The sequence below is a fragment of the Rhinolophus sinicus genome, linkage group LG16 (genome assembly GCF_036562045.2).
Source record: "Rhinolophus sinicus isolate RSC01 linkage group LG16, ASM3656204v1, whole genome shotgun sequence".
Lineage (NCBI taxonomy): Eukaryota > Metazoa > Chordata > Mammalia > Chiroptera > Rhinolophidae > Rhinolophus > Rhinolophus sinicus.
In genome coordinates, this window is record NC_133765.1 from 13486768 (window position 1) to 13500438 (window position 13671).

General features: G+C 45.7%; 1 protein-coding gene across 2 annotated transcripts; it reads left to right on the forward strand.

The window, feature by feature from the left end:
• Positions 1-5: 5 nt before the first annotated feature.
• Positions 6-11624, forward strand: RPUSD4 (RNA pseudouridine synthase D4). 2 transcript variants are annotated; one of them, XM_019710528.2, is made up of 7 exons: positions 9-238; positions 590-755; positions 1882-2083; positions 5006-5099; positions 5176-5320; positions 6793-6890; positions 7516-11624. In XM_019710528.2, the coding sequence occupies exons 1-7, from the start codon at positions 50-52 to the stop codon at positions 7753-7755; spliced, it is 1134 nt and encodes a 377-aa protein (XP_019566087.2). In that variant the 5' UTR covers positions 9-49; the 3' UTR covers positions 7756-11624. The 2 variants fall into 2 exon arrangements, with proteins under 2 accessions (XP_074177382.1, XP_019566087.2); XM_074321281.1 differs by lacking the exon at positions 5006-5099 and having other exon boundaries at positions 6-238; positions 1882-1998.
• The last annotated feature ends 2047 nt before the right edge of the window (positions 11625-13671 follow it).

Consider the following 13671-nt stretch of genomic DNA (forward strand, 5'->3'; position numbering starts at 1 on the left):
CCTCCTCTCTAATCATGTGGTCTCGGCTCGCCCCACCCATCTCGGCAAGATGGCGGCGCCCAGCTGCAGGGCTCCACGCCTCTGGGTCCAGGTTGCCCGGCAGCGTATGGAGACACCCCTCACTACCGTCTCAAAGCCATTTTGTTCCGCCGCTGCTGCCTCTAGGCCCCTGGATGCCCAGCAATTAGCGGAGAGGCTCCGAGCCCAGAAACAGGAACAAAAGACGAAGAAGGTGCAGGTGAGTCCAGGAGGAAGGACTGTAGCTCCCAAGACGCAGTGCTGTGCGCTCAGTGGTTTCCCAGATGCGGGGTGGGAGGGGAGGGTCCTCTGAGAGAATGCATGTAAACGCGGAGCACGGTGGGGGAAGAATGGGACGAAAGCCGAGGGAGCGGTCAGCAGGTTACGGTGTCTTCCGGTGGGTTGGGTCTTTGCTCCTATCGGGCTGGGTGCTAAGCACCCCGCTCTCAAATGAGCCGGGAAATGCTCGTATCTAATGAAGAGACGGTGATTTCCCTGCCCAGATTCTCACCCAGACTTATTGAAGGTCTTCCCCGCCTCGGATTTCCCATTGCTCTTTCTCTCCCTGTAGGTGCCCACAAACCCTGTCCAGCAGAGAGTGCAAGAACTAGTGCGATTTACACAGCAGCTACAGCGAGTCCACCCTAACGTGCTCGCTAAGGCACTGAGCCGAGGAATTGTCCACCAGGACAGCGACCTTGTGGTAATCAATAAGCCTTACGGTGTCCCGGTGCATGGTAAGGAACACGTGGGGAAGGGAGGGAGGCCGCTGCTGCCTTCTGCTACAATTAGGGGCAACTCTGACACATCACTTGTGGGGTCGTTGGAAGCCTTGCGTTCAAAATAATTAAACTTTTGTGGAGTACTACCCTATAGAAGGCACTACGGAGGACACAGAAATAAACAAGACAGTCCCCACTTTCCAAACATCTGGCAGTCAGCAGTGATTTATGGAATATGCTGTGTGCAGACCTCCACAGAGATTGCTATAGAGAGATAACAAAAGCTGTTTGGTTCTTGTCTTCAGGTTATTTTCCATCAAAACTGGAAAAGAGGAAATAGCATATAAGCAAAATTCACGCGTGCTGTGTGTGTGTGTGGGGTGGTGGTGGAATATACCCAGCAAAACCCAAGGGTGCTTCGAACTTAATGGACACTTAAATATTTTTGAATAAATGTTGAATGTAATTATAATACAGATACTTACATTTTATAGACGAGAAGAAAGTTAGAAAGATTAAGTAACCTATCCTAGGTCAGTGGCTAGTTAGAGTACATAGGGTAAAACCTAGGAATATATCACCCCAAAGCTTCTTAGTTCTTCTGTAATGCCTCAGGAGGGCCTCATAATCTTCCATTTCTCACTAGGGTTTACTTAACAAATGCTCAAGCCTTTGTTTATATAGTGAAATATCAGACCTCCTCGTTTTGATTGCTGATTTTAGTGTGAGTATATGTACATAAGTATTGGATTGATGCAAAAGTAGTTGCGGGTTTTGCAATTTTTTTAAAATCACAATTACTTTTGCATTAATGTGATAGATTATATATATTTGTATATATAGGTACATGTATATGAGGAGAAAGCCGCGTGCACTAGGCCAGTGCTTCTTAAACTTTAATATGTATGTGAGTCACTTGGACATCCTGTTAAAATGTAGATTTTGATTAATAGCTTGGGTTGGGAGCCTGAGATCCCTTTCTAGAAAGCTCCCTGGGCCTACAGATATTGCTAGCCTGGATCACACTTCAATAATAAGGCTCTAGAAAGCATTGACTAATCCAGTAAGGCCTTTTTTCCCAAGTGGAGTGTTGTTGGGATCTTTTCCTCGCCTCTCAAATTTCTGTCTTTTTCTTTCTTAGGCGGCCCTGGGGTCCAGCTCTGCATCAGTGATGTACTGCCTATCTTGGCAAAGATGCTTCATGGCCACAAGGCAGAGCCCCTGCATCTGTGCCACCGGCTAGACAAGGAAACCACAGGTGTAATGGTGTTGGCTCGGGAAAAAGACATGGCACATCAAGTCCAAGAATTGTTTAGAACCCGTCAGGTGACAAAGAAGTACTGGTATGAAGTCTGCTGACAGTGGTAGAGGTGGTAGAAGTGAAGTCATCCCTTTGGTCTATGCGTCCATTCAAATAGCAGCAACTCCTATTAATCGAAAGCACTGTACTAGGTAGGACCTGTGGGCATAGAAAAGGCACAGGAAACAGATTTAGTGCTTAGAATATTAGAGTCTGATAGAATAGTGGTTCCTAACTATGGCTATACATAAACTCATTGCAAGTTAATTATACAAGTGATAACGTGATTTCATTTCTGTGGTAAATAGTCAAACAATGAAGATAAAGCAAAAAAACTCCTGGAGAATCCACCCGCTGTCATTTTTATCCCTTCCCTTAGGGTAGTTTGGTTTTTATTCCTCTGGTCCTTACTCAACATATTTATGTACATACCTAGTATATATAATACACACACATACGTATATATACCAATGTATATATCACATTGTACTACGTACATTGTACTTTCTTTTCCCAGTTAACTGTCTTGAGGATATTTCCATGTTAGTGCATATAGGTTTACCTCGGCTTTTTTAATAGAAGAAAGATACATGAGCATAAATGAAGCCTACTCCTGTCCCCCATCTACTCAGTTTTCCTTCCCCAGAGGCGATCGCTATCACTAGTGTCTTGTATAAGATTCCAGAGCATGTAGAAGCGTGTTATTGTATGGCAGCATGTTTGCACTGCTTTGCATCCTGCTTTTTTCACTTGGGCAGTATATCTTAGAGATCATTTTGTGTTGTACATTTAGAGCTACTGTGTTTCCCCGAAAATAAGACCTAGCTAGACCATCAGCTCTAATGAGTCTTTTGGAGCAAAAATTAATATAAGACCTGGTCTTATTTTAATATAAGACTGGGTATAATATAATATAATATAGTATAATATAATATAATATAATATAATATAATATAATATATAATAAATACCGGGTATAATATAATATAATACAATACCATATAATATCGAGTCGTCTGTTAATTTTTGCTCCAAAAGGCGCATTAGAGCTGATGGTCCGGTTATTTCTAATGACTCTATAGTCTTCCATTGTGTGGATATGTCATAATTTCCTTGTTGGCAGATGTTTAGGTAATTTCCCATTTTTCAAGACCTATTGCAAAACATATGTGAGTATATCTTGAGGGCAAATTCGTAGACATGGAATTGCTGATTGAAGGGTACACACATTTCAATTTTGAATACTTGCTACCCAGATTGCTCTCTAAAGTGGTTATGTCAGTTTTTATTGCCACTAGCAGTGGTGAGTGCCTGCCTTTTATGCCTGACTAATGCCTTTTTAAAAGATTTGCCACTCGGATGAGTAAACAGAACAATTATATTTTTTCAATTTCCCTATTTGTTCGATTTCATGTTGACTGTTTTTCATGTTTATTGGCTGTTTTGAGTTTCCCTTTCTGTGAACAAACTATTTATTTCTTTTGCGCATTTTCTGTTGGGTTGTTTATTATTTTCTATTTGATTTGTAAGTATTCTTTTTGTATTTTGGGTAACACAATGGACGTGAAGTGTTTAACACAGTACCTAGCTCATAGTAAAAGCTGAAAGGTGGAAACCGAGACATTATTAGGTATACAAGTAATCAAAATGTAAGTCTATAAAAAAGTGTTATATTATTTGTGAAAATTGTCCATGGAAGTTCAGAGTCGGTCACCATTCTCCATATCAGGCGGAGTTGAAATCAATGAATTGGGTCTTGATGAATGAATAGGATTTGATTGACAAGATGGCGTGTTCTAGATTGTAGGAATGGCATGCACAAAGGAGTGAGACGTACAGTCCAGCTCAGAGTGGTGGATGGTGGCAGCAAGAGCTGGAAGGTAGGCTGGGAGCTAGTTACTGATGCTCTAAATACCAGGTGCAGAAAGTGGAAGTTACAAGTGGGACATAGTAGTACGAACTGATTAGCTTTTGCTGACTTGCTATGATAGCAGCTTGTATTATAGTTATTTGTTTGAATCTTCTTACTAGACTCTGAATTCCTTCAGAGCAGGGATTTTTTGTATTGTTCATCGACAGAACTAGGACCTATCTAAATTGGTGCCTGTTTACATTCAGTGAATATTCACTGACTGAACATTTTTGCGCAATAGTGTTAGGTCATGAGGAAGGTGATCTTCCAGTTATAGCTCAGTTTAAGTGTGATCAAATATATCAGATAGCAGCCCAAACTGCTCCCAACCTGAAATGGGGTGTCCAGGATGTGAAATGTTATCTCTGACTGGGCTTTTGATCCCTTGTTCAGTGATTCTGTGGTAGGCCACCAAGTATCCAGGAAGACTCCTCCGTGGTTGACCTGGAAAAGGCTTGAACGTAGGACAGATTAAATAGTCTTCTCCCTGTCTGTGACATGACGACAAGACGCCAACAAAAATGATTTGGAACGAGTCACTGAGTTGTGGTTCCTGTGACTTCTCTGAGTACAATTCCTCTCTGTTTTATCTACCTGGCAAATAGGGCAGGAGAGGTCTTGTGAATTTTTCATTCAGTTCATTCTTTATTTTTTTTTCATTCATTTTATATTCAGTCAGAACTTACCATCTTTCATTATTTAAAAAAGAAAAACAGGATACAAAACCAAATTACCCTAATTTTATTTTAAACTATGTTTACTCATTTTGAAAGGCTGCAATGAAAGACCATTTTAGTCATACAATTTTTTTTCTGTTTTTCCCCAAATATTCTACAATTAGCATGTATTTTAGGAGTAAAAAAGGTGTGTTTATAAGGATAGTGTGAAGCTCTCAGGTTAAGCATTATACCAGGAGATCATTGGGGACCCTCCGATCTTAAGAACTGATCACAGTAGTGCAGAAAGTCCACTGTTAAAACCTCTCAGTAGCCAAATCTGAGGAGTGCCTCTCTCACTTTTGTGGCCTAAGCAAGGGTCTGTGTGTCACCCCAGGGCCATCACTGTGCACGTCCCAGTACCCTCGGCAGGCGTCGTGGATGTCCCCATCACTGAGAAGGAGGCGCAAGGCCAGCAGCCGCACCACAAGGTGGGTGGGCCGCCTCCCGGAGGCGCGGGTTTTCTTCTCTTCCTTTACAATCATACATTGGTTTCTTTGGCTTTAGATGGCACTGTCCCCGAGCTACCGCATGGACAATGGGAAAATGGTGAGGGTACGGACGAGCCGGAACGCGCACGTGGCTGTGACTCAGTACCGGGTGCTAAGCAGCACTGTCTCCTCTGCCCTCTTGGAGCTCCAGCCTGTTACTGGTGAGGGTGCCCCTGTTCTGTGGTGGGGGGGTGCCCCCGTTCTGTAGTGGGGGGTGCCCCCGTTCTGTGGGGGGGTGCCCCTGTTCTGCAGTGGGAGGGTGCCCCCGTTCTGTAGTGGGGGGGTGTCCCTGTTGTGCAGTGGGAGGGTGCCCCCGTTCTGCCGTGGGGGAGTGTCCCCGTTGTGCAGTGGGAAGGTGCCCCCGTTCTGTAGTGGGGGGGGGTGTCCCCGTTCTGCAGTGGGAGGGTGCCCCCGTTCTGTAGTGGGGGTGCCCCTGTTCTGCAGTGGGAGCGTGCCCCTGTTCTGCGGTGGGGGGGTGCCCCCGTTCTGCAGTGGGAGGCCACCCCAGTGTTGCTGAGCTTCGTCTTCGGCCTTGGACTGGGCTGTACCCTCTGAGCAGCTGGTATTGTGGAGGCTGGGATTGTAGCTGCCTGGTTAGAGAGTGTGCTTCTGGTGCTACTCTGAGGCTGGGAAATCCAATCGGGATGATTGTTAAAAACAGTAGGTAACAAAAGAACATAAACAGCTTGCTTACATTTATTTAAAAGTTTGCCAAGTGGTTCCTCAAAAAATTAAGCATAGCATAGAATTACCATATGATCCAGCAATTCTACTCCTGGGTATGTACCCCAAAGAATTGAAAACAGGGATTTGAAAAGATACTTGTACACCAATGTTCATTACAGCATTACTTACAATAGCCAAAGGCTGAAAACATCCCAGATGTTCATGGACAGGTGAATGGGTAAACAAAATTTGGTCTATCCGTACAATGGAATATTATTCAGCCTTAAAAAGGAAGGAAATGCTGACACATGCTGCAACAGGGGTGAATCTGAGGACATTATGCTGAGTGAAATATAAGCCAAACGCTAAAGGACGGATATTGTCTGGTTCCATTTATATGAGATACCTAGAGTAGTCATCTTCATAGAGACAGAAAACACTTAGAACACTTGTTACCAGGGACTGGGGGGAGGAGGGAATGGGGAATGAGTGTTTAATGGGGACAGTTTCAGTTTGAGGTGACGCCGAAGTTCCGGAGATGGATGGAGGTGATGGCTGCACATCAGTATGAGTGTACTGACTGCCACTGACTTAAAAACAGTTAATGTGACAAATTTTATGTTATGTATAGTTTGCCACAATAAAAGATAAATGTAAAACTACTGTTTAGTGTTATGTAATAAAATTCTTTTTAAAAATAAACCAGCATAGCAGTGATAGGCACCCGTTGATGACAACGGTTATCTGTGATGGAAGGAGGGAACTGGGGGGAGGGGAAATGCAGGTGTGACAGTATTTACAATGTTGATTTCCTACTAGCTTACAGTTTGTTGTGTTATTCTTCATACTTGATTGTACTTGGGGCTTTGCCAATTTACTGTGCTTTGGTTTAGTACGATTGGAAGCAGATACCGCCGTGGCACCATTTCTGTCGCCACTCATAAGTTTTCTGTCTTTTGTTTGGAAGGAATAAAACACCAGCTTCGAGTCCACCTGTCCTTTGGGTTGGATTGCCCCATCCTTGGGGATCACAAGTACTCAGACTGGAACAGACTGGCCCCCCAGGTAATACGGGTTTGACCCCACATGCAGCCGACGAAGGGGCAGAACTTACGCTTTCCCCCTGTGAAAGCCCTGAAGTGAGTCACAGCAAGATGTACTAACGGTCTTCAGACGCGGCCCCACACTAGTTATGCAGCTTATGGAGAAATTCAGGAGCCGTTAGGGTCTGTCCTCGTGGAGCTGCAGGATCTCTTAGCAAAACCTTCCTGCATCATTTGTTTAGTCTCAGAATTTGATAGGAGGCTGTGGGCAGGGGGAGGAGGCTTTCTGAAGGCTGAAAGCAGCTTTCGTGCTACTGCTGAAGGGCCATGGTGGACACTTTTTTTTAAAATTATTTTTTTGTTTTTTTAATTACAGTTAACATACAACCTTTTTGTCCGTTGAAGTTCCAGCCCATTCCCTTGAAAGGCCAGAGAATTGGCCGATAGAGCTTCCCGGGTGGGGTGGATTTCTCTTGCCTGGGTCCTGAACCCTTCCTAGACGTGCCTCTGAAGCAGCCTACCCTTACTGCGTCTTCCGGGGATGTTAGTGTTGGGTCCCTGTAAGTGCAAGTCTTCTGACCTGCATACCGGTCGAGGGTGAACTGTTGTTGGCCTTGCTCTCAAGAGGCCGTCTTGTCTTTGTACAGAAGCTGTCTGTTGGCACCCTGAAGAAGCTGGGGCTGCCACAGTCGAAGGCTCGCCACATCCCCCTTCACCTGCATGCCCGCCAGCTGATCCTGCCCGCCCTGGGCTCCAGGAAGGAGGAGCTCAGCTTGGTCTGCAAGCTTCCTCGCTACTTTGTACGTTCCCTGAGCCGTCTGGGCTTAAAGATGCCAAGTCAGGATCAAAACCGGGACCACGAAGCCGGGCATCTGGGAGCACAGTGAAGACTGTTGGGCAGTGTAGCCCCCGAATTCTTCGCTTTGTTGAGGGGACTCTGCTAACTTCTCCTCGGGACAGACTCCAGAAGAGCCAAGTGTGTTAAGTTGAAGAAACCCAGCTGCTCGAGGGCTTATACTGGAGACTAAAGTCTATTTCCTGATATTTGGGCCACACTCTGGAAAAGCCTGGGGGAAGTTTCTCGGCTTCAGGGTCTCCTTGCCAGGATGGAAGAGCGCCCAGGACTAGGCAGAGGGGGTCAATAATCGGAAAAAGAGAACTACGGCACAAATTCTGTGAGCAAGAACTGTTTTCATCCAACAATAAAGTTCTTGACCTACCCGGAAGATTCCTGTGGTTGCAAAGAACATGATGGTTATCTACCTTACAGAGAACTTCAGAAGCAGTTGGTTTCTGTCCTCATGGAGCTGCGGAGTTCATGAGCAAGCTGCTTCTCCATTTGTCTCGTCTCTGATTTCTGACACGCCTGTCCTGGGATGCAGGGATTCCCTCCAGCTACAGCATGGGAGCCCTGCTGCCCTCGTGGTCGAGCCTGCAATGCGGTGTTTGACAGCAAGGAAAGCAGATCTCAGTGGCAGGCAGATAACATGCCCGAGTGACGCAGGCAGGACGTGAGGCCATGGTGAGGGGCACACACACTGTCTAAAGAGGGCACTTGTTAGCTCCAGCTGGTGTCACTGTGTGGGAACAGATTCTCTAATTTTTTTCGGAGTCAGGTAATCCAGATATTTGTGTGAAATCTCCCAGTATATTACTAACTAAATCAATATTTTTAAAAATCACTTCGGCAGCCAAGCCAATCATGTTCGCAGGTTGGATTTGGTCTGTAGGCTACGTGCTGGCAATCTGTGGTTAAAGAATGGTGTAGAAGTTTGGGGAAGGTGCTATTTTGAAAGTTCTGATCAGTAGTTGGCATTTAAACTGCATGTAGTGTCTGTCCTTTCTAGACTAGGGGCTAGCTTTGGTTAATCTGTTAGTGTGTGGTTGTGAGGGCGTTGCCATGTTTGAAAGCTTTGTTTTGGAAGCAAGCCTCCTGCCCTTGGGTCTCAGGAAGGAGATGGCCCTACAGATGGAAATGATCCTGGTCTTCCTGCCCAGTTGTCCTGCTGGCTCCCATCTTGTTTCTTGCAACAGTACAATCTTGCAGCTAATACATGTACTTGACTCGGGTCTGAGCTAAGGAAAGTTTGAGGGACCGCAGTTGGGGAAAACCCCAAGAGTGGCCTTTCTGTGCTCTGTGTGCTGATAACACAGCTTTATAAACCCTGTCCCTGTTTCCATGATCCCTGTTACCATGTGTGATGGATTTAACTTCCAAAGCACAGATGAGATCGTATTTGTGTGTGTAAGATTTAAATATCTTGGCTGTTGTTTCTATTTCTAGTAAACCACGCTTCTCAAGATAAAGGCATAAGCATGTGACACTTAGAAAATATTGACGATTGACTTCGATTTAGGGAGACAAATGAAAAGGACCCCTGGTCTTGTGAGTGGAGACACTCCAGGCACCCAGGGAGCCAGCCCAAAGGGACCAGGCAGCAGTATGCCCTCTGTAGTCTGGGCAGACCCTCTGCTTCTGCAGAAATGTGCCACGGTGGGGGAGCAGGGGTGGGGCATGAGGACCCTCTTCTTTTTCCTGTCTGTGTTCTTGGTCTTGCTGAGTATGGCAGCTTTAATCATTGAAAATAATAAGAGGGAACTTTTACCCCAGGCTGGTGCGGGCTGGGGAGCTGGGATTACACAGGGAGGGAGGCTGGAACGTGCCTCAAATGAAATACTGGTTAGAACCAGTGAAAAGGTTAGATTTAGGGTGAAGTCATATAATTAGTATAAGAAAATGATTTTGCATTTTTTCCATTAAAGTTCTACACGCACATGAGTTTTTCAAAACAAGAACTGAAAGGCTTATAATAAAAAACAGTGTTCTTGCCCATCTGGGGCTTTTATTTTTAGCTCTCCCCCAAATGTTGCCTGTGTACCTCTAGGACGTGCTAATTGTGTTTTTCCTTAGGAGGCTGCAGGGCAGGCTGCCCCCGCAGTACCCCCCTGGGGTGGGGGTGGGAGCAGCACACTGCCTAGTCAGCTCCTGGGCTGCTGGTGACCATGTAGGTTATTTCCAGGCCAGGCACGTCCAACCTGAGCTGGGAAAGCTCTTTCTCTGTCCTTATACGGTACCTTGTCTTTAAATTTAACAAGCTGTCTCCTGCTCTGGGCTCCTCACTTGCTCGGATTTCCTTCCAGGCTCCTTGAGGGGCTCCAGCCTTGGTGCTCCGTCTTTGCGTGCTACTTACTCTTCACGCTAGTGACCTGGCTGCAGAGCTGGATCAACTTTGGAGACCTTTGCCTGTAACGCTGATGCCTTGTAAATATCTCTCTAACCTTGATCTCTCCCAGGAGCCCTTGACCTTGTATCCGTCTGCCTGTGGTCCATTGCCCCCTGGCAGTTCTCTGTCCAGTCCTTGGAGTCATAGCCAAACTGCTCATCATCTTTTGTCTCTAGACCTGGTCCTCTCCTATCCCTGCCTTAGTTAAGTGGTGTCACTATTGCTTGGGGACTACTCCTCTCACACCTGTCTCAAAATCCAGGTAGTCACTAAGCCTGCTCTGTTTCACTCTAAACCCTTCTTGACAGTGCACTTCCCTCTTTACCCTTCCTGCACACCAGCTTCACTCTCCTTACCCTCCAACGATGATGGGATAGATGAAGGTGGGTAGAAATAGGACCGGGCAGCCTGCTAGTTCCCACCAGAGAGCACACTTAGAAGTGAGTGTTGAGAGTATCCCTGGGTTCCTAGGGTCAGAGCAGTGGAGGGCTGTTTTAAGTAGGACAGAGACACTCCGAAACACACCCCCAAGTTTTCTCAATATGCTGCCCTTGGTGCTGTCAGCTATGTTTAGCCAGAGTGCCTAGTAGGATGCAGAAAACGGCCTTCTGTCTGCTTGTGCAGAGTATGCCACGTGGATGCAGACACCATTTCCCCCAGTGGGGTGAAAAGTACTGGCTCGGTGCAGTGTAATTCTGACACAAACTCCCCAGATTTAGGCCAGACTTCCCAATGTTAGGGGCACAGTCCTGCATAAGACTCCTCTCCAGACACCAGCTACAAGCTCAGCTTCCCAGCCACCCACGTTTCTGACTAGTGTAGGGGAGGAAAAGGTTTTTCTCAGCCCTCTTAGGATTCCTGGCTGGGTCTGAAAATTAAACAGATCACCAGGAGGAAAGTGGGGGGTTCCAGAACGTGTCACTCCAAGGTGTGCCTCTGTGATATGCAGGTTGCTTTGAGCTGAAGGAACTTTAGCCTCAGGCTCAAGATAAACTTCTGCCCCACCCCTAACTACCTAGAATTTGAATTAGAGGCCTTGCCCATGAGAGATTATCAGAGATAACTTTTGACTTATCGGTAGGGCAGGGCAAACTTCTATTTACTGAAAGTCTCCTCTTCTTATCATCTGGCAGTGACCTTCTGTAGCCACAGTCACCTTACCTCATCCCTAGCTCAGGATATCTTATATACCCGTTTTCCCTTTCTATTTCTGAATCTCTCGTGCATGTGGGATTCCCATACATATGTATGTATTGGTTATTTTCTCTTGTTAATTTGTCTCAGGTCTATTTGATTATTAGACCAGCAAGAAGAACCTTGAGTAGAGGAAAGTTTATCCCTACCCCACAAAAGCATGTAAATGTTTTTAAAAGCATAGAAGTTTTACAAAACATGGGTGTCTTCATAAGGAAATGAAGACCCAAAATGACAGTGTATTTTTCTGCTGGGTTTGATGAAGAGTGAACAGTTATGGAGGAATATGAGAGGGTAATGGGTGTGAAGTAATTGTACTAAACTGGAAGAAACAGCAAGGCCGTGTGTTAGGATTCAGATTCTTCTTGGTGTCCCCTTGTCTTCAGTCGAAGAGGACGCTCCTTTCCTGGGGTGTAGGAAAGGCACCTCTAACCTGAGGGTTTATGATCTGTTTCACTGGAAGGGGGCGAGGAGGTAAGGTCAGAGTGACCTTACTGCTTCTGCCTTTTTCTCAGATTTTTTCAGCTTAAAATAATCAATATGCCAAGGTGCTATATCCTGGAGTAGCAGGTCCTGAACTGCATCACCAACCAGCTGCAAATTCAGGGGTTTCCACTACCCCCTCAGGCTTGATAATTCATTAAAATGCCTCCCAGAACTCAGGAAAACGTGCTGCACTTATGATTACAGCTGTATTACAGCAATAGAAGGATACAAGTCAGGGCCCGCCAAAAGAAGAGACACGTGGGTTGAGGTCCCGGAGGGTCCCAAACATGACTCTACTTGGGGAGTCAGGATATATCACCCTCCGTGTATTACCTACCAAGGAGATCATTTAAGCTTTGGTGTCTGCAGTTTTTATTGGGGTTTCATCATGTAGGCATGATTTATTAGATCACTGGCCACCGATCACTGGGGAACTCACCCAGCCCCCCTCTCATTTGAAAGCCCCTATCCTCTATAATCACGTGGTTGGTCTTCTGACATGGCCAGCCCCCATCCTGAGACCACCGCACAAACTATCAGAGCCCATCATGAATTACAAAGACACTGCTATCTCTTAGGAAATTCCAAAGATATGGAGGCTTCCTCCCAGGAGCCAGGGACCAAGGCCAGGCAAATTCCTTGTTGTACAACGTTCCGTTTCCCCTCTCCACCCCAGTTCCCTTAGTTATCCCTTGATATCCTATCTAGGGATCCCTTCACCTTTCTGCCTCCCAGCAAGTGACCAGCCTTTGTGGTTGTCTGTGTAGATGCCGCCATCAATTGGGTCCTTTTAGGCAAGTGGGTCCTTAGGGTCCTTTTAGGTCAGCAGCCTTGGGATATTTCTGTTCATTTCCCCCCTTACACCCCAGTTAGCGCACTCATACCTGCTAAAATCCACAGCAGTGAGAATGGGATTTAGTCAGGGTGATCACACAGTAGGGTGAAGCTCCTTCCCAGGGTTTTCCCATGCAAGATGTGATGGTGGCTTGTCCACAGTCCAGGTGAGATGTGACGGTGGCTTGCACTAGGCTGGGTCACCCGGGTGGGGGTGGGGTAGGGCAAGTAGACAGGACCCAAATGCAGCTTGGCAGCCAAATGGGTAGAACTGACCGGTGGATTAAATATGGGATGAAGAGGGAGAAGTTAGGATGAATCCCAAGGAGTCTTAGCAGCTCAGTAGATGAGGTGAGTTGGCAGTAAGTGGGGGAGGAACAGGTTTTGGGGGTCACCCTCCCAATCCAATATAAGTGCTAGTACACATTCACACATCCACGGACGGCCAGAATGGTCCTTGATCTGGTGCTTCCATAGCAGCGTGAGCAGGTGCCCATCTTTATCAGTTAGACTTACGACAGCACATCTTAACCATTTCCTGTAATCGTATCTGCCTCCTCCCAGGCTGTGAGCATCTTGTGGGCAGGCACCCAGTCTCTTACCATTGTGTCTGGCCCCAAAGCTCTATACCCTTAAACCCTTGAAAAGTGACAACAGAATAGAATGGCAGACCTACCTGTGGGGAGCTCTCAGGCTCGAGTCAGGTAGGCTTTGGGTTCAAATGATGGCTCTGCAATTTACTCTCAATGACTGGATAATTTATTTAACTTATCTGAGCCTCAGTTCACTCACTTGCAAAATGGGTGTAAGAATAATACTTATATTAGATATTTTAAGGATTAAATTATTTAATTCCTATTAAATTCCCAGAAGAGTCCAATTAATGTAATATAATAGGCTGAAGCCAATTAACTTTGACATTTAAAAAATATCTTTTTTGAGATAAAATTTACATGCCATAAAATTTATCCACTTAAAGTGTTTAATTTAATGGTTTTAGTATGGTCATAGAACTGGACAACTATCACTACAATCTAATTTTAGAATATTTTCATCTTTACAAAA